The sequence below is a fragment of the Grammomys surdaster genome, unplaced genomic scaffold, assembly GCF_004785775.1.
Source record: "Grammomys surdaster isolate TR1022 unplaced genomic scaffold, NIH_TR_1.0 126313, whole genome shotgun sequence".
NCBI classification, from domain to species: Eukaryota; Metazoa; Chordata; class Mammalia; order Rodentia; family Muridae; genus Grammomys; species Grammomys surdaster.
This window is the reverse complement of record NW_021621113.1, coordinates 9,792,895-9,819,991: the sequence shown is the minus strand read 5'-3', so window position 1 is coordinate 9,819,991 and position 27,097 is coordinate 9,792,895. Positions and strand designations below refer to the sequence as shown.

The 27,097-nt window shown below is 55.3% G+C and overlaps 1 protein-coding gene across 1 annotated transcript; it reads left to right on the top strand.

Annotated features, from left to right (window-relative positions):
- Epha8 (EPH receptor A8) lies at positions 1–27,097 on the top strand. Its single transcript, XM_028759692.1, has 17 exons — positions 1–91; positions 4,823–4,887; positions 10,205–10,868; positions 16,173–16,328; positions 17,660–17,995; positions 20,018–20,142; positions 20,253–20,415; positions 21,286–21,379; positions 21,843–21,910; positions 22,645–22,809; positions 22,968–23,153; positions 23,406–23,467; positions 23,995–24,204; positions 24,480–24,629; positions 24,715–24,905; positions 25,063–25,236; positions 25,372–27,097. The coding sequence occupies exons 1-17, from the start codon at positions 1–3 to the stop codon at positions 25,484–25,486; spliced, it is 3,015 nt and encodes a 1,004-aa protein (XP_028615525.1). The 3' UTR covers positions 25,487–27,097.

Genomic DNA, 27,097 nt, shown 5'->3' with positions numbered 1-27,097 from the left:
ATGGCCCCCGCCCGGGCCCGCCTGTCCCCCGCTTTCTGGGTCTTCACGGCTGCGGCGGCGGCCACCTGCGTGTCCGCGGGGCGCGGCGAAGGTGAGCGGCGCGGCGCGGCGGGGCGGGGGCGGGGGCGGTGCTGCCCGGGGCGCAACTTCCCCGCCTCAACCCCAGCCGGCCTGGGCGCAGGATGGCACGGGCAGGGGCGGACGGAGGATGCCCTGGGGACTGAGAATCGGAGGCTGGGGACAAGGGGACAGGACTGGACAGAAGACAGAAGAGGTATGGAGGAGATTGGGTTCAGAGAGAAGGCAAGGAATGGGTCCGAGGACGGAACGGACTGGAAGGCACTGGGCGGACAGGGAGTCAAGATTCCAAGAATCGGGGACAAGGTACAGAGGACTGAAGGAAACGGGGCTGGAGGTGGCTTTGAGCACAAGGCCACGAACTGGCTGGGGCCAGACTGAGAACAGGGGCTTAGAAACACCGGGATGATGGGTGTCTTGAGAATGGGGTGGGGGCATAGGCTGGCCAGGGGAAAGGGGCGCCTATACCCAGGAGAAGCACCAGTGGCAGGAGGTGCAGAGAGGAATGGACTGGGAGAGACAGGCACGGTGGCTCAGAGAACGGGGTCTTGCCTGGGTCAAAGCCAGGTGGTCCCTTCACCCTGGCCCCAGGAAGGTGGGAGGGGCACCGAGTCCTCAAGACCAAAAGACTCTGGGAAATGACTTCTGGTGAAGGAAGGAAGCCCAGAGCTGAGGCTGGCTCCAGGACTGCCCACCCACACCCTTTCTTAGGTCCCACTGGACACTGCTATCAGACCAAGGGGTTCTGCCCACACACCCCAGCTCCTGTAGACGCTCCTTAGCATGCTGTACAAGATCACTGTTTAGGGCTAAAGCCAGTCTCACGAGGCAGACTGGATTTACCGTGTCCATTGCTCCCAAGCAAGCCGAACTATTTGTCAGAAAGCTCCTGGAATCCTAACACTTAGCTCAGGGGGCCCACCTAGCCCACAGGTTCATCCACACAGAGCCAAGCTAGCAGAGCCTCATGCATGGACGGCATCCCCCTATCATGCACACAGCAGGGCAGCCATTGCACACACACATGTACATGTACGTATGTGTGACACCCACGTATGCATGTAAGTGCTGCGGCACAAACAGAAACAGACCCTCAGATTTGCATTCATGCCCAGTGAAACCAGTGCACTCGGACATAGGTAAAGTATTGTCCCCAGGGAAAGCAAAGCCAGAGGGGGTCAGGGGTGTTCCAGGATGGCTAAAGGACAGGTGAGCGGGCAGAGCTGGCTCCCTATCTAGTTATGAGACATGACTGGGGGAGGTGTTCTGAGTAGAGAAGAGTCAGGGTCAGAAGAACAGTGTCCTGAGAGAACAGTTTTCCTAGAGCTAGGCCAAGTGGCGTGGGGTGGATTGCGGTGGGCTAGGGTTGGGGTGGAAGGGGTATTCCTAGCCCAGTAATGTTTAAGGAGGTCTTCAGCAAGCCTCCAGGAGTCAGCTGTGCACCCCACGTCCTTGCCTCAACTGTTCTGTGGAGGAGCCAGCGTCTTCCAGAGTCCCAGGCTGTGGGACCCAGAGCCCCCACGGTAGTGACTTTCCCCAGGCTGCACTATGGCATTAGAGGGGAATGTGTATAACAGAGAAGCCCCAGCTGGAGAAAACACAGGCATGGGAAAGGGGAGACCTGTCTGCAGTCAGGTGTATGGCCGAGGGTGAGCTTGCAGAGTGCCTAGACAAGCTGGGTGATCTTTACAACATAGGTGGCCAGATAATGGAGACCTGGGCCTGGTGTCCATGTGGAACACCCAGGAATCCCTTATGACAATGCCTTTTGCACTGTACAGGAGCCAGAACCTGCTGGGGACACCTCTGGGACTCAGGGAAGAGGCTGTCTCCCTAGTGGGGGCCCAATACAGGCAACAGCGCCCAGCCTGCCTATCTGCCCGTGGCTTTCAGTGGCTGCTGGGAGCCTATAGCTTCCTCAAGCCACACCAGGCACCAGGTCCTTATGAGTGAATCTCCCTCTACTTCAGGGTGGTCTCTAAGGCAGGCTGCATGTCCTGCCTGATGGCCCTGGGCCACCCCAGTTCTCTGGTCTCCCTATCACGCACTGTGTCCCCGGGGGAATGTGAATCAATTTAAGTATTAGTCTCAGCGAAATGGAATGGGGGAAGGTGACAGTACTGGAGAGAAAAAGAATTGTATAATGCCTTCCGTGGTCAGGCGGGCACCGCCAAGGAATTGTCTGTGCTGTTCAGCACCTGCCAGCCTGTGTGGTCCCCAGAATGACCTGCTCAGGGAGCCCCAAGAGGACCGCCTGTGGGCATTTCCAGAGGAAACTGAGGCCTGAGGAGTTCAGTAAGAAGCCTTGGGGTCCAGGCCTCCTGTTTTCTAAATAGGGGATGAGTCCAGAGGGGGAAATCAATCTCATGGTCTGGCAGGAAATTGGCCAGCTGCATGACCAGGTCTAGATTTCCAACGGGCCTCAGACCAGGCTAGGCAGGCCCAGGACTGGGATTCCACACAGTTCCTGTCAAGCCTCCTGTGTTGGCGTGGGCTGTCCCTTGAGATTCACCCCACTCTCCTCTCTATCCCTATGGATGGTGATGTGAGGCTGGCAGTGTTCCAGAGGGAAAGGACAGACAGGAGGGGAGCGACAGAGAAGGCTCTAGAAAGAGTCGGAGCAAACATCCCTGGCCTCCTGTACCCTGTTGTGAATCCAATAGAATTGACTTTTGACTTATCTGTGGATTATCTCAAGACTGGATGATGTGGTGGGACTTCCTGCAGACAGAAGGTGGCCTTGAAGTCATGGTGTCCAGGGGGAGCCTCTGTGATGATGGGTGATTGTTCAGGGTCCTCCAGTGTAGGGACAGGTCTGAAGTAGACTGTTCTGTGCCCAGAGAAGGGAATCTCGGGCCTGAGACACACATGCAGGATACTGGCTACTGTGGCGACACCCCTGACTGCCCCTTCCCCACCCTCTCTCCTAACGGGGCCCCACTGGTCTTGGGGGGGGGAGCTTCAGTACAGCCCCCTTCCCTCCCCCCAGCTGGCAGGAGGAAAGAGCTTGCCTGACCCACTTTTCTCTCTATTGCCTGAGAGCAAAGGAGGGAGGGAGATGGGAAGCCTTCTCTCTGCCTGTGCCCCTGGCGTAGGGCTGGCTCAGGAGAGGGGACATTCCTCAGTGGACATTTGTTCCGGTTCTGATCCCACCCAGTCCCTAGGGACCCAGGATGGAGTACAGAGGCCCCTTCCCTGGTTCAGCCGGGCTCCTGAAGACATTAGAGTGGGAGGGTGGAAGGAAGAAGAAAATGAGTCTGTAAGAGCATCCTCACTCCGAGGTCCCTGATGACACTTGTCTTCATCCTTGAGGGCCAAATTGTAGCTATGCAAATGGCAAGCAAGATACCTCACCTCCCTGTGGGAACGTTCTGAGAGACCCAGCTTTGATCATCTGTGACCCAGCCAGGTCACATTCCACCCTGGTAGATGGAAGCCTGTGTTGGTTGTTTGGGGAAGGAGACCCATGGAAGAAAAATACAAATGCAAACAAACAAACAACAGCAACAACAAAACATGGAGGGCTATGGGACTCGGTGCTAAAGGCCTCGGGTACAGCCATTACCATAGCAATAAAAAAAAAAAAACAGGGCCCAGAGACAGGAAGGAACTTGCCACGGGACACACAGCAGGCATAGATAGTTAGGATTGGAGTTCTGCTCTCTGAGCAGGACAGAGTGAGGAGGAGGAGGCATAAGGATGTAGGTGTGTCAGCAGGGACTGGCTATGGCGCAGACACTGGCCCCATGCTTTACAGATGGCTTCCTCGCCTCCGTCTGAACCCACAGGTCTTACTGATATATTTTTAAAATGGAGAAATTGAGATTCAAAGAAGTGGGGGCCGGCCACCTGTGATGTGACAAGAGCCCAGGAATACCTGACCACAAAGGTGGGCGCTTTACCTTGTGGTTTTGCAGGTTGTCCTGGGTGGGGCACAAGGCCTGACTTTGAACAGGCTGGCATGTGAGTTGGAGCTCCTTCCCCTACCCAGGCACAACCCAGAGAGTCTGCCTCTCTGCTGAGTGGTAGTTCTCTCTGTGCAGCCTTGCTAGCTACCCGTGGGCTTCTAGGCGGGTTCTAGAACCTCTCCGAGACACATCTTTCATCACTAACATGGAAGTAATGCTGCTCACTCCTCTGGACTGTCAGGAAACACTATCATAGGCAAGGTGGCATCTGAGACTCCCCTGGCAGAGTTCAGAACACAGTAGGTGGCATCAGGAAGCAGTGCTTGCCCATCCTATCATTGTCTTTAGTGGTCGAGCAGGTGCTAGACCTGGGGACAGTGAGGACCTTAAAACTGTGCTTGTCCTTAGGTAAATGGTGGGACTTCATGGTACAAATGTAAATGCTATCTCCTCCTCAGAGGGCACTGGGGGTGAACACCCCCCCCATTCCACAAAGGAGGAAGCTGGGGCTTAAGCGAGATGAAGAGGCAGAACCGGATGCCAGCCTGTGCCTGCAGGACCCAGCTCTGTCTGTCCAGCTCTTCCAGGATTCCTAGGGCTTGGGCAGTAGTGCTCCAGTAGTGGCAGAGTGACCGAGCTATTGACTGAGGGTTGACGGGCACTGTCACAAAAGAGGCGGGACTTAGACTTCGGACCAGATAGGCTAGAAGGACAAGTGTCCTGGGCTGGGGACTGTGAGCTCCTGGGAAGGGGGAGCTAAGAGTGACCAATGCAGCTGGCTCTGGCTGGGAGAAGGGTCACAGGAGACTAATGGCTTCTTATCTTGTGTTTTACAGTGAACTTGTTGGACACATCAACCATCCACGGAGACTGGGGCTGGCTCACATATCCCGCTCACGGGGTGAGTACTGGACTCGTGTGGTTGAAGTTCTGAATTGTAGCATCACGCAGATCAAAAGGAAGCAAAGGCTCCAAGAAGTGAATTTGTTTGTTTGTTTGTTTGTTTGTTTGTTCGTTCGTTCATTCACTCATTCATTCAAGGGCACACAGAAGTGGGAGACAGTGGCTAGTTCTTAGCAGTTTAGCTCCCTGGAACCCTTGGGATCACAGAGCCAGCACTGGCACGGGATTTCTGACCCTGATTTCTGTCTGACCCTTGGTTTGAGGATCTTCCTATCTGTGCCCTGGGCCTGTATATTCACAGTTTGCCAAGGCCAGGCCCAGAGTAGCTGGAGCCATGGCAGAGACATGGACAGTAAGGTCCAGCCAGGCTTCCATGGTTCTTGGGACAGAGCCTAGCTAGTTCCAGTTCAGGCCTGAGCAGGGACTCATTCACTTCTTGGAGCCTTGGCAGGTTTTCATCTTAGAGATCAGGATGAATCTCTGCCCTGCCCCTCTGGGGTCTCCTCACTGGCAGCAGTGGGCTGGGCCGCCTCAGTTCCTCAGCACAGCATTCTGGGAACTGGCAGGACCAAGCCTTGATCCCATAATTCTCCAGGCCCAGAGCTGTAGCCTGCACTGCCCCTTCTGAGGGCAGAAGCGAGGTACCAGAGAAATGCAGCTCAGCGTGGCTATCCTCAGGAAGGGCCTGTGGTGGGCCTACCCATGGGAGACTCCAGCTTCGGGCTTGCTTCACACTGAGACCAGACTAGCTGAGCTGGCATCTCTCCTGCTTCTTAACTGCCAGGAAGGGACCGCTTTGGCCCCAGATGTGCTCTGGCTTGCCCCAGAACCAAGGACTTGGCCATTAGGTTAATAACGTGGATTTGGTTTGGGGAGGCTCAATCCTGGTGACAGAAGGCTCTGCTGTTCATGGCATGCCAGGCGCATGTAGCCTCTTCTTACTTCTTTTGAGATTTAGAAAATAATGCTAAAACTTCATGTTCACATTGCCTTGGGAGCAAGTCCTTGGAGGATGGTAGCCCATTCCACAGGTAAGACTGCTGAGGCTCAGTGCTTTCTGGTGGTGAGCAAGACTTGAACCCAGGTCTCTCTAGGCCTGGAGCCGGTATGGAACCCATATGCACCTCAGGTGCTGAGGGCTTGTCTGACCTCCCTGTAAGGAAGGGGTGAGGGTGGATTCATATTGTCCACTGAGCCAAGAATGTGCTCCATCTGGAGGTGGGAGTTTCCCAGAGAGGAATGTACTACATGAGTCCAAATCTTGGACTGAGCAGGTCAAGCAGGGGGACGGAGGGAGTGCACACATGCTCCTACCCAGGGGTCTTCTGTTAATTCTCCTGCCCAGCAAGGAGAAGAGCCTTTGGAGCTGGCTTATGGGGCTCAGTCCAGCTCTCATTCTGCAGCTTGCTCAATGCCCCTCTGGGCTGTGCGTAGCACGAGTAGGGCGATCTGGCTTGGGCAGAGCATGACCAAAGGCAGAGAGGTGCCAGGTTTCAAGATGGGGGAACTCTGCCTTCTCTGACCAGTGGGATGGCTCAGGCCATTCACCTCATTTATAAGGAGCCAATCGTAGAGCATGCTCTGTGCAGTTACACAGGGCGATGCATAGAAAGGGCCTTGGGCCGACAAGAAGCCAGAAGCTTCTGAGAGGTTAAGCTACTCTGCTTAGACCCAGATTGTACTTAACCAGGCTGCATCTTCCCTCTATGCCCACTGGGGTGTCCTGTATCTTGCCTGGCCCTGAACAGCTAGAGTGCAGACTGCCCTAGGAGAGGGGGCATATTACTGTCTGTATCTCCCTTGACCCTCACCGTGCAGCTGGAAGGAGCAAACATTCACAGATGACACACCCATGGCTCAGAGAAGGTATTTAACAAACTCAGGGCTACACAGCTGCTTTGCCCTGTCCTGTTCCAGGAAGAGAACAAGGTGGGGGACAGCATGAGGGGTCAGCTGCAGAGGCAACTTGAATGGAGTAGCCCTGACTTGGCTGGCTTTGCCCTTGCATTTATTTCCAGGGACCCAAGCACTGCAGGCATCTGCCCTCACTCTGGGGCTGGTAGGGTGGGGCCAGGCCATTGGCACCGGTGGGGACAGCTGGAACGGACTCTGATCAAGCTGGTTAATTTATCTGGGCCCCTGGCAGGAAACAGACAGGGAGCATCTGGCAGGCTCTTTGGTGTTCCATTAATTGTGACAATAACTTTAGCCCCAGATGTGACACGACTGCCTGGGGCTGGGGCTGCAGCGTGGGGCGCAGGGCAGCAAGCATAAGCTCTTACAAGTGAGGCCAAACTCTCAGAAACCCTGTGGTCGAGACCTCCGTCCAATGGTCCTGCAGGCAGGCAGCAGACCAGGGTGTGCTGGTGGGGCAGCAGTGCACTTGTGCCCTGCTCTTTGAGTGCCTTCCTGTGCCAGGCCTGAGCTCAGCACTCTGTAGGCATTTTCTCCTGGCGTCCTCCCAGCCTAGTGGAGATAGGCCTGTCTGGGGGTGGCTGAGGTGGAGACCACACAGCCAACAGAACCGAGGCCAGATGGAGGGGCTTGTGACAGGCAGGAAAGGGATTGGGATACTCAGGACCCCCGCTGTACCACACATAGAGCAAGCTCGACCCACGGAATAATGGAGTCTTGGGAGGAGGCGTCTTCAAGCGCCCTCCCCCCCCCCCCCCGTACTGAAGTAGGAAGATCCTTAGTTCCTACAGAGCAGAGAGAAAGTCACAGATCTGGACGTGGGCATCTGTCCTCAGTTCCAGCAATTCCTTGAGGTCCTCTGGACTCAGCCCTGTGCCTGCCCCTAGCTGGGGCTAGGTAGCGGCGTGGTTGAGGGAGCCAGGGCTCTTCCCTCTCTGCACCTGCATAAAGTCCTTGCATTCATCCAGGGTGTTGCTGGCAAGTGCCACATCAGGAGGGCTCAGATTCTGATACTTCTCTCTCTCTCTCTCTCTCTCTCTCTCTCTCTCTCTCTCTCTCTCTCACACACACACACACACACACACACACACACACACATCTGGATTTCAGGTCCCTGAGCTGTCACTGCTTTGCTGGGGGCTCAGGAACCCACTGTGTGCAGGGTGGTGGTGGTCATGGTACTAGGGTTCAGGATTGAACCCAGACCCTCAGACATGCGGAGCGATCACTCTTACCGCCAAGCTACACACACCCATTATTTCTTATTATGATAAAACACAACAAAATCTCCCGCCATAACCGCTCTTATCATGCCGCTCAATGGTGTTAAACACTCTCCCGTTGCTATGTGACATCAGATCACCACGTTCCAGCCCACCCTTCTCCAAAATACCTTTTACCCTTTTAAGCCAGAATGCTGTGTCCACAGAGAGTAACACGTCCCACCCCCACCCCAGCCCCCAGAAACCATCACTCTTTCTCCTCTCTGTGGATCACACTGACCTGTCGACCTGATGCCATCGGGTGGGATGAGCTTTGGGGCAGCTTTGGTCCGTCTCTCTGTGGCTTCTTTGGTTAAGCATGCCTTTGCTACTCAAGTCATGAGGCTAGAGAGGTGGCTCAGTGCGTAAGAGTTCGTATTGTGTAAGCTCGAAGAACTGAGTTAGAATTCTCCAGCATGTGCAGAAAAAGCCTGGCATGGTTAAGTGTGCACCTGACACTCTAGCACGGTGCTGCTAGTGACAGAGAGGGCAGGACCCGTTGATCATCAGCTCGAAACAGTGACGTCCACTGAGAGACCCTGTCTTAAAGGCATGTGGCAGAGGCTGAAAGCAGGTGACACTCGGCATATCCTGATCTCTCTCCACACATATGGGTGAGCACGACATCACAAGCACACACACACGCACACACACATGCACATGTATGCGTGTGCACATACATGCTTACCCATGTCCTACCGTGGCATCAGACTCCCATTCCTTTTTAAGGGTGACTAATATTCTACTGCCTGTATGTGATATTTTCTCTATTTGTCGGTAGGCAGTTTTTTTTTCCATCTACTTGAGATTTTTGTGTGTTTTCCTTGGTGAGGATCAGACCCAGGGGATGCTATGTGCTGAGAAAGCACTGTACCACACTCAGCAGCACACGGGCTGCCCATCCTCATCATGAACATGGGTACGCAGGCATCTCATCAAGACGATACACTCTTAGAACTGCTGCCTCCTGTAATTCAGTTTGTTGAGATCCTCGCTACGCTGTTGGTCACAGCCGCTGCACAGTTCGCATCCCCGCAGTGATGTACCAGGCTCCTTCATCCCTCGCCGGCACCTCTCTTCTGTTTAAATATCTAACGGCTGTGTAGTGGGCTCTGGCTGTGGGTTTGATTTGTATTTCCCCAGTGGTTAGCGATATGAAGCGTCTTTTCTTGTGCTGTTTGGCCATCTGTGTATCTTCTTCAGAAAAATGCCTTTTTCAAGTCCTTTGCTTCTTTCTTTTAATTGGACTGTTAGTTTTCTGTTGTTGAGATGTGTTTCTTTATTTGTTGTGGATATTAATGTCTCCTCTGATATATGGTTGGCAGATTTCCCCCAAGTCCAGGCTGCCTTTTTTTTTCCAGCTCTGTAGGGTGCCCAGTTTATCTCTGTTTCCCTCACTCAGGTAGGGCCAGATGGAAACAGTAACGCTTAACTTTCCCACAGCCTTGTTCTGATCTGAGGGGAGCCCAGGCCAGCCCCGGGGTCCCAAGCCAAGAACAACAGAAGCTCATTCGGTAGAATACCACCAAAGCACGTACAAAGCCCTGCGTTCCATCCCCAGCTTGAGAGAAACAAAGTTCAAGGTCACTTTTAACTACATAGTGAGCTTGAGGCCAGCCTAAGCTACAAGAGACCCTTATCCCAAACAGACAATAAACCAGAAAACAACAGGGTAGTCTGACCAGTTAATCAGATAGTCATTCAGCAAGCAGCCACAATGGTGGAGGAGCTGGAGAGAGATTTGAGGTGGGGTCCCTTTAGTAACTCAATAGGAAACTGTACTCACCTGCTTCTCCAAGCAAGACCCCTCTCCCTGGGAATGATGGGAAACGCCGTTTAGAAACGGCAGTCAGAGCCTGGGTGGTAGACAGGCCTGATTCTTGTGGGCCCTGGCTCAGAAGAATCTGAATCTTACCCTTTGGTGGCACACATCTGGCTCTGCTTCACATCTGTACGCCAATAACACTTTCACGGACATAACTTAAGGGTTCGTTTGCAGGTGCCTAGCCTTGGGCAGTGGTGACCGCCTTCCCAGAGGGATATCCTCTTCTGTGTTTCTCCTGGCGTCTATTCAGGGGGCTGGCAGGGGAGAGCCAGGCGTGGCTTCCATTTCAGCAGGTTGTGTTCTCTTTGCTACAGTGGGACTCCATCAGCGAGGTGGACGAGTCCTTCCGGCCCATCCACACCTACCAAGTGTGCAATGTCATGAGTCCCAACCAGAACAACTGGCTGCGCACAAGCTGGGTGCCCCGTGATGGCGCCAGGCGTGTCTACGCCGAGATCAAATTCACCCTACGTGACTGCAATAGTATCCCCGGGGTGCTGGGCACCTGCAAGGAGACCTTCAACCTTCACTACCTGGAGTCTGACCGGGACCTGGGAGCCAGCACACAAGAGAGCCAGTTCCTCAAGATTGACACCATTGCAGCAGATGAGAGCTTCACAGGCGCAGACTTGGGTGTGCGGAGGCTCAAGCTGAACACGGAGGTGCGTGGCGTGGGCCCGCTCAGCAAGCGCGGCTTCTACCTGGCCTTCCAGGACATCGGTGCCTGCCTCGCCATCCTCTCACTCCGAATCTACTACAAGAAGTGTCCCGCCATGGTCCGCAACCTGGCGGCCTTCTCGGAGGCGGTAACCGGGGCCGACTCGTCCTCGCTGGTAGAGGTTCGAGGCCAGTGTGTGCGGCACTCGGAGGAGCGCGACACACCCAAGATGTACTGCAGTGCTGAGGGCGAATGGCTGGTGCCCATCGGCAAGTGCGTGTGCAGTGCTGGCTACGAGGAGCGGCGGGATGCCTGTATGGGTGAGTGGAACTCGAGGCTGGCTGGGTCCCTGGGTGGGCTGCAGGTCGCTCCTTATGGGCAGGGCTGCTGGCGTGCGAGACAGTCATCCCTGGACATCTGGCTCCCTGTCAGCAGGTGCACAGGGCATCTGGGGGCTGGGTAACAGCCAGGTGGCCCGTCCTGTGACGTTGTCATATCCTTAGGTTAGGAAATGACACTGCCTGTGTCCCTAAAGGCTTCAGAAAAGAATATACTTCATTGAGTGAAGCATTAACTCACTCAGTCCCTGTCACCACCAAATGGAGCAGGGGCTGTTGTTGTCCTGGTTTTGAAGATATTCAGAGGAGAAGCAGTTCGCCCAAGGTCACACAGCCAGGGAGTAGAACGCTAGGCTCCAGGCTCTGGCTCTGGCCTCTAAGCTGAAAATGCCAGCTTTCCAGCGTGGGAAGTGGAGAGAAAGAGAGTTAGTGTTCTGGGCAAAGACACATAGGGAAGGGACATTCCAGCAGGACCACCCAAGGAGAACAGGCTTGGCCGCACTTGTCATATGGTCCCAGACCCAGGTTGCCTGTGTTTGGGGGAGCTTGCAAAGTCCTACTGGGGCCAGCTGAGTACCTGAGTGTACCAAAGGCTAGGCATAATTGCCAAGGGAGACCCCGGCATTGTGTTGCCTGTGTGTGTGTGTGTGTGTGTGTGACCTAGGGGAGCTCTGTGGGCACCAGCTGGGGCACCAGCTGGTACGGGCTCGGCCTGGTTTCTCTGTGCCCTTCTTGGATCCCCTAGGGGCTGGACACATGGCCCCTCTGTCATCAGGGCACAGACAAGCCTGGTTATGGGGAACTTTGGTTCTGGCTGCAGAGGGTCTAGGGAGGGCCCTTCCTGTGTAAGAATCATGGAGACATGAGCCTGTCCTCAGATACCTCCTGTAGACAGAGAGAACACACTAGCTCCATGACAGGTTTCCCAATGTTTGCCGTATTTGGGGACTTTAATGAATACCCTTAACGGATTAGCTCTGCTGTTCTTCCCTCTACCATCTGTGTGCTCAGGGAACAGAGGGCAGGGCAGGAGGACCCCACGTGTGGAAAGTCCTCATCCTTACAACAGCCTTCTAAGTGAGGTGCCACACTCCCACTTTGCAGATGGGACAACCCGAAGCCCTCTGGCATGAGTAGCGGAGGAGTAGATCTGATCCCAGGCTACCCGGCCCCCCCCCAGCCTGGGACTCCACCTCCACCCTCAGAGCCCACCTGTCACATTCAGGCTACTGGTGATAGGTACAGCTATACCATAATGACCAGGCAGACTGACTGGTGCCACCTGCTCAGTACCGCCTCAGCTCCAAGCTTTACATGCCACCAGCTCTGCAAATAAGCCAGTAAGTCCCACGTGCACCAAGACAAGCTAGCCTGCGGGGAAAGACTGGGAAGTTCCCTTGTTAGGCAGAGGTGGGGAGCAGGGCAGGGCTCTTGGTGAGAATTCCTCAGAGACTGAGAGAGGTCAAGGCCAAGCTTACTGCCTGCTGCTGCCAGCCCATTAATAAAAAATAACAAAGACACACAGGGCAGGGTTAGGGAACGGCAGTGTGTTTTGAGTTTTACATTTAAATCATAATGCAACCTAATTATGCTAGTTGCAAGATAATTACGGGTTTTATAAAAAATATCAATTCACAGTGCACTGTAGGCAGAGAGATGGAGATGGGCTGTGGATTTGAGTCCCACGTAGAGGGACATTCCCCAGCACTGCTGGTGGCATCTGTGATTGTCTGTGTCTCCGAATCTGGAAGGAGCCATGTGGGTTCCACACTGAGACCTTCACAGAGGGAGCCAGGCCAGTGGCCTTGCCTGAGTCTCTGGAGACAGTAAACTCTGCCATGTCACCTGGCTCCTTAGGTGACTAGGTGAGATTTCCTTCTGGCTTCAGAAACTTATAGGGGAGAAACCAGAGCCATATAAAGTTGGTTCAGTTTACCACCGAAAGAAAGAGGCCCAGAAAGGTAAACTTTCTGGCCCAGGGACAACGCAGGAAGGACTGGTAGGTAGGTAGACTTCCGATCTCTGCCATTCCCTGAGCAGGAAGTACTCAGTGACCTCCTTAGTCCCTTGCCTGCATGCTTCCCCTCCCCCAACTCCTCCAGCAAGTGGAGGGGCCTTGGAGCATCATCCCCACTCCCTGAGCGGCAGGGAGAGCCTGAAACTCTTCAGTCCTGGTTGCTGCCCTTCCCATCACCTGGATGCGAATGTAAATCACCCTCGGGGGCCCTAATCATCTTTCTATAAATATCAGAGGCTCATTCGGAGGGGAGCGGGGACGATGAGTGCTTTTGCCTTCCTGCCTGTGTTTAAAATCTGATTTAGAATTAATTTCCTTTGGTCGACCACGGGCGGGCACCTTATTTGTCAAATCTCGTGCTTTGTGCAGGGGGAGCAGAGAGGTGGCTGAGGCTGCAGGCAGCTGCCGGCCTGACAGGCAGCCTGGGCAAGGTGCCCTCAGTGGGGCAGCGGCCTCTCCTGGCCCACAGCCTGCAGCTCCGGGCCTGGACCACTCCGGAAGCCCCCCTGGGTCACGGAGCAGGACCAGACTGCAGCCTGGAGTGCCTCCATCTGTCCCAGCCACTAATTCGTAGCCCAGCCTCCAGGATCCAGGGCTCCCTGAGGCCCGGTGATTAGTATTCTTATTAAAGATGATTTTATTTTCGAGGCGTGGATTAATCTGGCCTTGACACGTGATAGCCATATTGGGTATTAGTAAAGCAAGAGGGAACTGGGAGCGACAGGAAGATACAGCCACCTCTAAGATTTACACTGGAGGAAAGCTGGTTAGGGGCCCAGCTGGGAGGTCCCCCCACTGGCTTTACATCACCCCTGGGCTGAGGAGAATCTGAGGCTAAAGACTGCAGCTCTCTGAGGGCGTTTCCTCTTCTGACAAAGGGTCCTGTAGGCTGGAGTGCAATGCAGTGACAGAGCGCTTGCCGAGCCTGTGCATGGCCTCGGGTTCTATCCCCAGCACAGACAGCTGCTCACACACGAGTGGAACATTGTACTACAGTTGCCGATTGTGTCTAGTTATAGCAACCAGTGCCAGCTGCTGCCAGATCCTGATGCTCAGGTGACCCGCACCACAGCCCCAAACTGCCACTATTGCTGTCCCCATTTTACAAATGAAGAAACTAGGACCCAGTGATGTACTCTGAACCACTAAGCCCAAGTAAGAGGTTATGCCAGCAAGAGAGCCAGTCTCCAGTCCAACCCTTCCCTGCTATGAGCTGTTGACAGCCAAGGGCTTCATGGATGACTGTCACATTGTAACATGGCCTTCATGCCCTGCCACACCAAGATGTCCCACAGAATTACTTGTCTGTCCCTTGTTCCTCTGAAGGTTCCCTGAGCAGAGCCAGCTCTTCTGATCCAGTTTGTAGTGGAGGGGCAGAGGAGTAGGGGATGAGTAAAGGGGTACCAGCCTACCACAGGGGTCTACCTACCGCAGCAAGGGCACTGTTACTCAGGACAACTGCAGGTCCAGCATAAAGATGCCAAGCCCCCTGCTGACAGTGCTGCCTTGATAGCCCCCTGCCTCAGGAGCCTATGTTCTGGCTGCATCCCAAGACGGCCCCCACCACCCTTGTGCCCTGATCCCAAATGGAATCAAGTCTGAACCTTCTTGGGGTCCCTTAGAACGGGGCAGGTGCTTCAAAGCACAGGGGGTACTGTCCCCTCACCTGACAGCTGCTAAGCCCCTTCCAATGCTGTAGTCCTGTGCCCCCGAAACCACTCGAGGGTTGTCCTTTCCCCTGGCTCAGTTTCTCACTAGTCTGTAGAATTTTAGAAATTTGCTTGGCTTTAGCTTGAATAATAAAGAGATCTGACTGGCATCCACAGGCGCCGTGCTCTGAAATGACATTCTTAAATAAAACTTCTCTGGGGGACTGGCTTTTCCAGAATGGGATTTAGCATGGAGAGAATCCAGTGAGTCTGCAGCTGCAGACTATGACAGAGCTGGAATCAGACTGGCTGGGTGGCACTGGGTCTGCCTGACCCTCCCATGAGGTCACACTGTACCCTCTCCAGAACAGACTAATCCTTACCTCCCAAGGGTCTACCCATGAGGACCTCCCAGTCCAGGAGGAGAGACTGCTAGGGAATGAGAGATACAGGTTCAGGAATAGTCATTTCTGTGTGTTATGTGGAGAGAGCCAGCAATGTTGTCACGGAGGACCAGTTGGAAGAGATCCAGAAAGAGGAGTTCATCACATGGATAGGCAAGAAAAGACACCCTGAGAAGAAAGGCCGGCATGTGCAAAGGCCCTGGGGCCTGTAGTGTGTGAGAACAGCCAGAGCCTAGGCTGGCCTGAGGATGGGAGGCTGAGGTAGAGGGCCAGCAGGGATTCCTGACCCTGTCTGACTTGATCTTACCCTTCAGATATCCACCCTCCATCCTTGGAGAGGGGGCTTCTGCCACTGCTCTCCAGGATCCTCTTGCTCTCCTGAGTGTGATTTCATCATGTTTGCCAGCATCTCCTTCCGCAACATGGTGGCTCTGGAAGGCGGGCTGGACAGTTCAATTCATGACAATGTCCCCTGGCTCTGAAAAGGGTCTGGTCCTGGGTCTCGCTCCTAAGTGATTTAGTCATCAACTGAGACTGAGAAGGCTGGAGGCTGGGGGTCGCGTTGGAGGCTACTAAGGTCAATTCAGATGAGATGGAGCAGGTGGCAGGTTCAGCAGGAGAAAAGGTATCTAGGAGACAGGCAGCTGTCAGAGGTGACAGGGTGGTGGGTCCTGATGCCAGGTTAACTGGGGGAACTTGTAAAGCATGAAGCATCAGGTCCCAGCCGTAGGCTTTGCTACCTTGGGATCTGTGGTGAGGCTGGGGAGCTGGCTTTCATGGGAGAGGGTCCCTGTTTGTCCAGGCTTGGCTCCAGGTCACACATGGGTCTTTTCTCACTCACTCAAGTCACACAGCTATGCTCCCTGTGATCGGCAGCTGCTTGGGCCCAGTCAGAATCTGAGGCTGAGGAGAGTGGGTGATTTGAGAAGCTCAGATGTGGGGGCTTTTGGGGTGTCCACTTTGGGTTTGGAACTCATATCAGCTTCATGAAAGCCTGTGGAAGTCAAACGCCCTGTCTACACTCTGCCTCTACCCCGTTTGATGGTGAGCATAGATAACAGTGTTGTAGTACAGAGTGGAAGCTTCGTCCCTCCAGGACACACACACATGCACACACATACACACACACACGCACATTAGGAAGCTCAGGGAGAGTGTCACCCTGAAGCTCTTTGGTGGGCGCCTGGCTTGCCTGTAGCTGCCATCTCCTCCACAGCCTGTGAACTGGGCTTCTACAAGTCAGCCCCCGGGGACCAGCTGTGTGCCCGATGCCCACCCCACAGCCATTCTGCCACCCCTGCGGCCCAGACCTGCCGCTGTGACCTCAGCTACTACCGCGCGGCCTTGGACCCACCATCGGCAGCCTGCACCCGTGAGTACCTGAGTACCGCCTCGGAGCTCTCCTGAGAGGACCCCCAGGGTTCTGGAGCTAGGTGTCTATGAAGTAAGGGTGGGTTGGTGTAGCGGGAGGGGCTGTCTGTGACTACAGCAGGAAGCTTGACATCCTGGCGTCTTGTGGTTTCCTGCCATCTCTTCAGGGACACCTAAGAGGCTTCTTCCATCCTTCCCTCAGTCTTTCAGGGGTGTCTTGTGCCTGGCGAGGGTGCAGTTTTGTGTGCATGTGCCCTGTGTGCCTGAGGGGACTCTGGGGGACATAGGAAACTCCTGGCCCTGCTGTTGCTTCTTGTCTTTGATCCTCAACCTCTCCTGGCCCGGGGCTCAGCAGGGGCCCCTGGTCTCACTGCACGCTACAGTGGAGCCTGAACAGTTTTACCCTGAATCTGCTGTCTAGACCCCCTCTCTCTTGCTCTGCTCATGGCCACCCAGTCCCAGGCTCCCTGCACAGGCAGGTCAGTCCTTGAAATCGCTTGGGTATCATGCATACAGGTGCCAGCCATCCCTCCTTAGAGATTCTGGCCCAGACTTGAGCTTTGTCTTGATTTGGGACCTGGTGGAACAGAAAGAATTCCTCTTCATGAGGGGAACCCAGCTCTCAGTTCCAGGCGTGTGCCCACATCTGGCTAGACTCTGGCTCCTCCCCAAGACCATAATACAGGGTCCAAAGCTGCCTGCCGGCCTAAGTCGGGGTTAGACTTTTTGGTGTCTGGTACCTTTGGCTTGGAAAGTCTTTGCATACTTCGAGAGTCCTGAGAACCTTTCAAGGCCAAGATTCCCAGCCTGGAATTCCAGCCCCTGGGGTCCTCTGCCTGGCCCCATGCCCTTCCAGCTCATCCCCCATGACTCAACCCCCATGACACTTCTACCCAGCCCCACAATCAGCCCAACCAAGGGGCTACCAGCCCCTCTCTCCAGAGTCTGTGCTGGCCAGCCTGGGCCTGTATAGGCAGGGGTGTGTGGTACCCCACAGCCTGCTGGCTACATGACAGGCTTCTCATGCCACAGAGATGCCCAGTGACATTTTTATTTACAAAAGAATGCAAGGATGGAAGCGGGTGACCATGACCAGGCTGTTTACACATAGTGAAGGTCCTGTGGGCACCCAGGAGTGTGCAATGTTCCTCTGATTATAGGCGGGAACTATTGGAGTATACACTGAGGCGTGAGAACTCAGGCTCCTGTGTCAGACCCTTTGCCCTGGGACTTCTGGACGGTAGAATAGATGTGTTTTCTTAGTTGAGAAGCCCCAGATACAATGGGGATCCTGGGCCAGCTCCACCCCAACTTGTTGCTTTCTGCCCCCAGGGCCACCGTCAGCACCAGTGAACCTGATCTCCAGTGTGAATGGAACCTCTGTGACCCTGGAGTGGGCCCCTCCTCTGGACCCAGGTGGCCGCAGCGACATCACCTACAATGCAGTGTGCCGCCGCTGCCCCTGGGCCCTGAGCCACTGTGAGGCTTGTGGGAGTGGAACTCGCTTCGTCCCACAGCAGACAAGCCTGGTACAGGCCAGCCTGCTGGTGGCCAACCTGCTGGCCCACATGAACTACTCCTTCTGGATTGAGGCCGTCAATGGTGTCTCCAACCTGAGCCCTGAGCCCCGAAGCGCTGCTGTGGTCAACATCACCACGAACCAGGCAGGTAGGCGGAGCAGCCCTGGGGACCCCCATTCATCCCCCCACCTCCAGCCATTGTTTCTTTCAGCTCTTCCTTCCCACCAAGATCTGGGCAGGGAATCTTTTTGTCTATAGGAAAGCAGGACTCATCCTGAGAATACCCCAGAAAACACAGAGGCAGTCTTCCAGGCAGTCATAAGCCTGGATTCTAGAACTTTCCCTGCCTATAGCTCTGGTTTTTCTCTTGTGCAATGGAAGTAATGCTACCTGCCTTCCATACTGTAGAGGCTTAGAGAGGGGCAGAGATCGCTCAGCCTAGCAGTGACAGCAGAGTCTAACCTTAAACCCAAGTCGCCCTTGCACACAGCAGTCCTGCTGTAGCCTCCCAATGCTGAGATGACAGCTGTGCACCACCACTCCCAGCTTATGCAGGGCTGAGTATCGAACCCACTGCTTCACGGATGCCAGGCAAACACCCTACTAGCTAAGCCATGTCCCCAGCCCTAGACGTCATCACTTCAGGTGGGTTTGACCATATTGGGACCATGGCCATTCATGTACTTCTGGTCGGTCGGATTGTGTTTAGCCCACAAAGGTTCTTTCTTTCCAAACTCTGAGGGGTCCTGCCTGTCAGGTGGTATCCTGGTCCTAAAGAGCAGCCAGGAACAGCTTTCTATGACCCAGGAACATTCCAGAACCCTCAGCTCCTCCTCTACAGTCTTCTAGTGGATATAGGCATGGCTCAGAAACCCCATCAGCACATAGAAAACAGATGTCAGGACCCTAGTGAGCAACTTCCAGGGGAGTCCAGCATTCATTCTTCCAGTGGTCCAGTGACATCTATCCAGGACACACACCCTTTCCCCACGTCTTTCCATCCTCCTGTCCAGCAGTATTCAAGAGCAACCGACCTACCTGTGCCTGGGTTCACAGTCCTGCCCTGCCACACCTCTGCAGGAGCATGAGAACAGGTGGCTGGCTGGTTCAGGTGGGGGAAGAACAAACAACTCAGAAGCATCTGGACAGCACCTACATTAGAGAGAGACACACCACTACCCCACCACATGCCGCCCACCCTGGGTCTCACGCATGGTCCCTGTCCACAGACCTTCCCTCTCACAAGGCTCTCCTCACAGAGCTACCTCAACTGCACCCACCCATCTCATCCCCACCTTGGCACCATGGCCACATGGAGTGCGTGCCTCTCCCTGTTTTGTACCCCTGCCCATCTGCCTGCCAGCCTTGGTCTCCTTAGAGTGGCCTGCAGAGACTGCCCTAAGTGACTTAGCAGGTCCTCACTAGTGAGAGAGAAAACCATCGCACAGCTGTGAGCTCCCACACCAACTCCCCCATTTCAGGTCTTTCCAGCTATCCCTGTAGGGGCTTCTTGACTCTTCTTGTCCGAGTCTCTAGTAGCAGCAGCATTTATTAAGCACCACTGTATGTAGTATCTGCTTTCAATGAGCACTCAGGCATACAGGAAGAACTGGCCTAATAGAGTCTCGCTCTGTAGTCCAGACTGGCCTTGAACTCATGTTGATTGTCTTACCTCCACCCCGAGTGTTGGGATTGCAGGTGGGAGCCATCATCCCCAGCTTACTTTATTGTTTGGCCTTAGCTGTAGCTATATGTGAACTTTAAGCATACTTGGGAGAACACAGAGTATCTGCAGATAAAGCCAGAGGTAGAGAACAGGGCACTTCCTGGGACCAAAGAATCCCTGAGCATACACAGGCCTGCTTAGCTCCTGCCCCTCGCTATCCAGAGCTGCCCCAGCCGGGAATCCAGCCCAGAGTCCTTCCTCAGGCATAGCTGAGGCCCCCGCCACATCCAGACCTCTACTTAGGGTGGAGGCCCTGGGTGTAACTAGACCTGAAACTGACCCTGAGGAATGACCCAGGAAGCAGCCAGTGCCTCTTCAGGGTATGGGACTGCAGACTATCTTGGTGTAGAAGCAGGAGCCTGGGGTCCCAGAAGAGCCTGGGAAAGACTTGGCAGAGGCCTGGGCATGGCCCATGCTGGGCCTGATGGGTAGCTGCCACCTCAGCCCCGTCCCAGGTGGTGGTGATCCGGCAGGAGCGGGCTGGGCAGACCAGCGTGTCACTCCTGTGGCAGGAGCCAGAGCAGCCCAACGGCATCATACTGGAGTACGAGATCAAGTACTACGAGAAGGTTTGAGAAAGTTCCCCGAGGTGGGTGGGTAAGGAGCCAACAGGGAGCTGTGGGCAATGAGGAGGGCCTCAGAGCCCCATGGTCTCACTGCCATCTCCTTCATCGGACAGGATAAGGAGATGCAAAGCTACTCCACCCTCAAGGCTGTCACCACCCGCGCCACCGTGTCAGGCCTCAAACCAGGCACTCGCTACGTGTTCCAAGTCCGAGCCCGCACCTCAGCAGGCTGCGGCCGCTTCAGCCAGGCCATGGAGGTGGAGACCGGGAAACCCAGTGAGTGCAAAGAGCGGGAGGGCTAGGGAGCCCCACTGGTGAGACCAGGAGAAAGCCAGTTGCCATACCTCGCTGGGCCCTCAAGACCCCTAATCTCAGTCTCCCGTGCAGTGGGGCTGCATCTTTACAGGCAGGGAGCGAGGCTCAGTCCCATTACCTGCGGGCCTCTCCTGAGCCTGAGTGAGGCCTTTGCCAGGTGGCCTTATGGGTATCCCAGGGACATGTCTTAGCTCGTGCTCTCTGTAGCATCCACATTGCTAGGGACCTCGTTGGAAATACTAGTCCCGGGGTCGGTGCCCTGCATCAGAAACCCTGAGAAGCTAAAAGTCAGAAACCTAGCAGTTAAAGGCTGATCTGTTTGCCTTCCTCTGGCTCCAGCCAGCCAACGTCACACATTGCTGGGTAGGTTAAATGCCCTTCTTTGCCACCTGTGTGTCCTAAGTATTTATAGGTCACCTTGAGTCTGAGAGTGGCAATCCTGTCCTTCCCATTCTATTTATCCTGTGGCCACAAGTAAGAGACTGTGGTAAGAGTTCTCAGAGACTCCAGTAAGCTGCAGATAGTGCCAGGCCCTGCCCTCGAGGGCTGAGAAGAGGGCCCCCTTGAGGCCAGCACTCACCTCTCTCCACACACTCCTGGTGCTGTGAGATTGACAGACAGAACGGGTGGTTTTCAGCTCTTCTTTGTTTGGGTCAAGAGAGGGCAAGTGATTGTCACCAGCATGCTTGGCTTGCACGGTCCCTCGAAACCAGCAGCCTCCTCAGTGGGAAGCCAGGCAGCCCAGCTGCAGGGACTCTAAGGGAAGTCTAGCACAGGGTGGGATGGGATCAGAGCCAGCTGGAGGCTACAAAGGGCCAGGCCTTCCTGCAGGGCCCCGCTATGACACTCGGACCATCGTCTGGATCTGCCTGACACTCATCACTGGCCTGGTGGTGCTCCTCCTGCTTCTCATCTGCAAGAAGAGGTAGGTGCTCCCCTGCCTCACCCTAACCACACCCCCAGCACCATGGCTTCCCTTACCCACAATCCAGCTATGCCCAACCACACACAACCGTGCCCAGCCACAACCCGGCCCCACCCAGCCACAACCCAGCCTCGCCCAGCCCTCCCCACCCTAACCACACCAACCACTGTCCCACACTGAGGCCAGGAATGGGAAGGGACCTGCCACAGTGACCCAGAAGCCTGGAAACCATGCCTCCGCAAGCATAGCCTGTGTGACGGTCAGTTGCAGTGGGACATTTTGCAGATTATAAGTCTAAAACTGAAGACTATGAGTCTAAAAATAAGGACCCTCCCCTTCAGACTTTCTGAGGGACAAGAGTCAACCTGTTGGGAGAAGGGCACCCTGATTCACCTTCTGATTGGGTCTAGGGTGGCCTGGCCCCAGCGGGGTGGTGACTGCCTCATCCCCACCCCCAATGCAGGCACTGCGGCTACAGCAAGGCTTTCCAGGACTCAGATGAAGAGAAGATGCATTACCAGAATGGACAGGGTGAGTGCACAGCCTGGCTGCAGCAGGACCCAGTACAGGGCTGGCTTGTCCAGGGGCCTGTAGGGAAGGCTAGGCAGGGCCCAGAGACTAAGGCTAGCCGTTATAGAAACCACCCCCACTTGCCAGCTGACAGCCCCTGAGGGTTGCCAAAGGCTCTCTGGGCAGGAAAAGGCACAACTATGTCCACTCATACATAGTTCATGCATGATTTCTCTGGTGGGTGTTTGGGCTGTCTTCAATAATAGCCCCTGCTGCAGTGAGCTTTCCAGGATCCTGTAGAGACTCCAGGAAGCAGGGGAGACATGGGGGGGACCCCCCTTCTCCATCCCGACACTGTGCCCATTAATGTCAGTCAGGATACTCATTGCCACCAGGCTCAATGCAGCGGTGAATTTTTAGCCATTTTCTAGTGACCCACCTTCAGGCAAAGCTGGCAGGTGTGAACTCCTTTACTTAATGGTATTAGCACCCTAAGAGCAATGTTAAAGTCACAGAGACTTGGGGGGAGGGGTGCAGAGAACAGCATACATGTCAGAATTAACCAGAGACCCAGAACACAGAACCAGAGCCATGCCATAGGCTTCCTGTTGACGACTGTGGGATAAGCACTGTGGGGTCCCTGCTGTTTGACACCATATCTCGGGATTCACAGAGACACCTATATCCCCTAGGGAATATTGGGAGAGAGAACTTCCTCCTCTCCCTATTGAGGGCCTTTCTCCTTGACTCCTCAGCACCCCCACCTGTCTTCTTGCCCTTGAACCACCCCGCGGGGAAGTTCCCAGAAACCCAGTTCTCTGCAGAGCCCCACACCTATGAGGAACCAGGGCGAGCAGGCCGAAGCTTTACCCGAGAGATTGAGGCATCCAGGATCCACATTGAGAAGATCATAGGCTCGGGTGAGCCCCAGAGGCTAGGAGGGAGGGTGTGGTGTGAGAGAGGACCCTGGCCCAAAGGGTAGAGAGGTGAGAGCAGCCTGGAGCACCCGGTGCTGGAGGCTTGGAGAGAGTGGGTCTGAGTGGAAGATGCTACTCCTTGTTCCTTCCGGGCCCCACAGGAGAGTCAGGAGAAGTGTGCTATGGGAGGCTGCAGGTGCCAGGACAGCGGGACGTGCCTGTGGCCATCAAGGCTCTCAAAGCTGGCTACACAGAGAGACAGCGACAAGACTTCTTGAGCGAGGCAGCCATCATGGGCCAGTTTGATCACCCTAACGTCATCCGCCTTGAGGGTGTGGTCACCCGTGGTAGGTGCCAGCCAAGGTTAGCTTCCCCTTATGAAACACTCCTATCCAGAGAGGGATCAGGTCTATCCCTTGGGCCATCCTGATCCTGTCACTATGTCTCAGGTCCCTAGATGACCCTGGAGTGCTCAGAGCTCAGGACCCCAGTGGGACCCTAAACACTGACCTGACTCCTGGGTGGGCATATGTTCTTGTCCCTGATCAGCGGCCCTGGCCACCCACACACCAGACCTTCATCTCCCCTTCCCTGCCCAGGCCGCCTGGCAATGATTGTGACTGAGTACATGGAAAATGGCTCTCTGGATGCCTTCCTCAGGGTATGTTGGTCCCCACTTAGGGGAAGGGTACACATCCATTACTACCAGCCACACAGGTAGGGTGCGCTCACTTGATGGTCACACACAGGAGTTCAGTTCACCTCTCAGCCCACTGGAACTAGCAGCTCATGCACATGGGGAAGAGGCGGGTATGAGGGGGAATCTCAAGAACTGCTTGATCAGATGTTTTCTGGCCCTCAACCATGAAAGTCCCAGAGTTGGAAGGGCCCTTACTGCCCCACTCCATGCTAAGGTGTCCCATGCCACCTTCACTACCATTTGGGAGGAAGTGGCTACATTTCCAGCCCCCACTTCTGAGTATTCACAAGGGGCTGGCAGACCTGGAACTTAACCTTTCTGGGATCCATTCCCCGAGAGGAGACACTTCCAGGAGGCCATGTAAGCAGCCAGACACTTCATTTTGTCCACTGAAGTCACCTCCAATCTCTAGGGCATTGTGGGAGATTTCCCGGCCCTGGGCCAACACTGTCCCAAAAGCCCACACAGCACTCTGTGCCCCCTTGCAGACCCACGATGGGCAGTTCACCATCGTGCAGCTAGTGGGCATGCTCAGAGGGGTGGGCGCTGGCATGCGCTACCTCTCAGACCTGGGCTACATTCACCGTGACCTGGCTGCCCGCAATGTCCTGGTAGACGGCCGTCTTGTGTGCAAGGTGTCAGACTTTGGGCTCTCAAGGGCCCTGGAAGATGACCCGGAAGCTGCCTACACCACTGCGGTGCGTTGCCAACATCCTCCTATGAGCAGGGGTATGGGCAAGGCTTTACAGTTATACATTTAGTGGACAGCCAGCCATGTTCTAAGGTGTTCTATGTCACGCAGCATGTGCCCTCAGGGTTCTTCACACCTGTCTGGCTTATTTTTTCTATTGGCTCAGGGAGATGGGTTCCGTTAGAACATGTGCTCTTGGATGATGGGCTGGGAAGTGGGGAGTCTGCCTTGGACTATGGGACAAATCCAGTTAGCCCCTCAACCTTTCCATATCCATCTCAGGGAGGGAAGATCCCTATTCGATGGACAGCGCCAGAGGCCATTGCCTTCCGCACTTTCTCCTCAGCCAGTGATGTGTGGAGCTTTGGTGTGGTCATGTGGGAGGTGCTGGCCTATGGTGAACGGCCCTACTGGAACATGACCAATCAGGATGTGAGTCTGGGGCCCAGGGTTGGGTTATAGCTATGGGTCCTCAAAAGGGAACCCAGCCAGAGCCCAGCACTGTGTCCTCCCCAAGGTCATCAGCTCTGTGGAGGAGGGTTATAGGCTGCCAGCGCCCATGGGTTGCCCACGTGCCCTGCACCAACTCATGCTGGACTGCTGGCACAAGGACCGTACCCAGCGGCCTCGCTTCTCTCATGTCGTGAGCGTTCTGGATGCCCTGGTCCACAGCCCAGAGAGCCTCAGGGCCACAGCCACAGTCAGCAGGTACCAGAACCTTGTACCAGCCTTTGCCGAGGCCAGCTTTGCAAATCCTCTACTTTATATAGGGCTGGGAAGGGGGCGGGGGAGAGAGTGGCCCGTGCCCATGTTGTTAGCAATGGCTGAGCCCTGACAAGCTACTTCCTAAATTCTTTGCTCCCAGGTGCCCACCCCCTGCCTTCGCCAGGAGCTGCTTTGACCTCCGAGCAGGCGGAAGTGGGAATGGGGACCTCACTGTGGGGGATTGGCTGGACTCCATCCGCATGGGCCGGTACCGAGACCACTTTGCAGCTGGCGGGTACTCCTCCCTTGGCATGGTGCTTCGCATGAACGCCCAGTGAGTGACAGGGAGGGTAAGAGGGCTCAGGACTAGGGGCAATCCCATAGCAGTTCAGAGGTGGGCAGTGGGCTCTCTTCCCAGCAACCAGACTCCTAAAGCTAAACTAACTGGTGGACCTCGCTTCCTTCACAGGGATGTGCGTGCCCTTGGCATCACCCTTATGGGCCACCAGAAGAAGATCCTTGGAAGCATCCAGACCATGAGGGCCCAGCTGAGCAGCACTCAGGGGCCCCGCCGGCACCTCTGACCCACGACCACTTGGCACTGGTCATACCAAACTGTCAGGGGTTCCACAGGGCCCCCCAGCAGTCAGGGTAGCCCCAGAGTTCTGCCACAGGACCTAGAGTGACAGGGGTCAGGCACCTGGGACAAGGACCTTGGTGCTGTAGGTAGAGGACACCTGCCCTCTGGAAGGAGGCACAGGACCTTGTATCTTCTAGAGCCTGGGGCCTCCAACACCAGAAGCAAACGGTGACATCACTCACCTAGCTGCGGGTGCATGCATGCATGCATAGGGTTGGTATGGGTGTGCTCCACAAGGTCCTGGCAGCTGATAGAAACAATGTGTAATGTCTGTTCCCCGTCAGGCCCCAGCACAGATGTGTGCAGGTTACCATGCGTGTGCTTATCTACTAGGGCAGGAGCCACCCGTGTGTGACTGCAGATAACACGTCACGAACGAGGAGGTGTGACAGAGTCTGAGCAGGGGATCTGAGCTGACACTGCCCAGTTCCCAGGACCTGTGGGGATCAGACAGTGCCTGGAGGCTGGAGCCCAGGCTGCTTTTGAATCACACCAGCACCAGGCCCACCGTCCAGCCTGGATGAACCCGCCACGGCTATATCTCAGGTCCGGGACTCCTCTCTACTTTGAGGGGGGCCATCTGCAGCGTCTGCCTGGCTTCCCCTGCTACTCAACAGGAAAACAGGGTTCCTGGCCAGTCCCTCTGGCCACCTTCCGTAGAGGATCACAGCAGAGCGTGAGATGCCCTCTATGGGGCGTGGCTGCCTGGCCATCCGCTCTCATGGCTGTGATGCCTCTGCCCAATGTCTCACTGCCCATCCCTGCCACCCCGTCTGTGCTGGGAACAGGAGCATGGAGCAGACTCTTAAGCCCCAGTCCCACTCCTTCCTGTACCAGATAGGCATGCCCAGAGAAGAGGGTGCCTTGCCTGATGTCACATGACAACCAAATTTCAGAACTGGGCCCTCTTCCCCCAGCCATGGTCTGTTCTCCCCAAGCCCCGCCCCCAGACAGCTAGGATGGGAGGGGCCTGGGAAGCTCACCACCACAGGCTGATTACCCCCCCTTACGGCCCACCAGGGTATGTAAATATCTTCTTTTCTACCATGTCAGAATATTTTTTTCCTCACTCCTGACAATGCAAAAATGGTCTTCAAAGCACATATAAAGCACCCCGGGTGAGAAAGCCCCATCCTGGGGGAGGCAGGGCCCAAGGAGCCCCAGCCCAGAGGACAGGGCGGCCCCCTCCCCTGCCCATCCCTGCCCACAGCCAGCACAGCACCCCGCGAGACACCAGCACTGAGCCCCCTCCCTTCTGCAATAATTCGGGGGCCTCAGCCCCACCCAGGTGCCGCGGCCAGCTCCTGCACTTCTATATATTATAGTACTATGTAGCCGAGCTGCCCTTCCTTCCTATGGAAGTGGGAAACATGGTCAGGACATGAGGGGTGGGGGCATCTTGTCTTCCACCCCACCCCACTCACCCAGTGTCTGGGCTTAGGATCCTCAGGCAAGGCCCCTGGGGTGGGTCCCCCTTGGGGCTCCTGGGGCCACTCTGTGGTCCCCATCCTGAGTCTGGAATTACTTGTGATGAGAATAAATACTGTCTCATCTT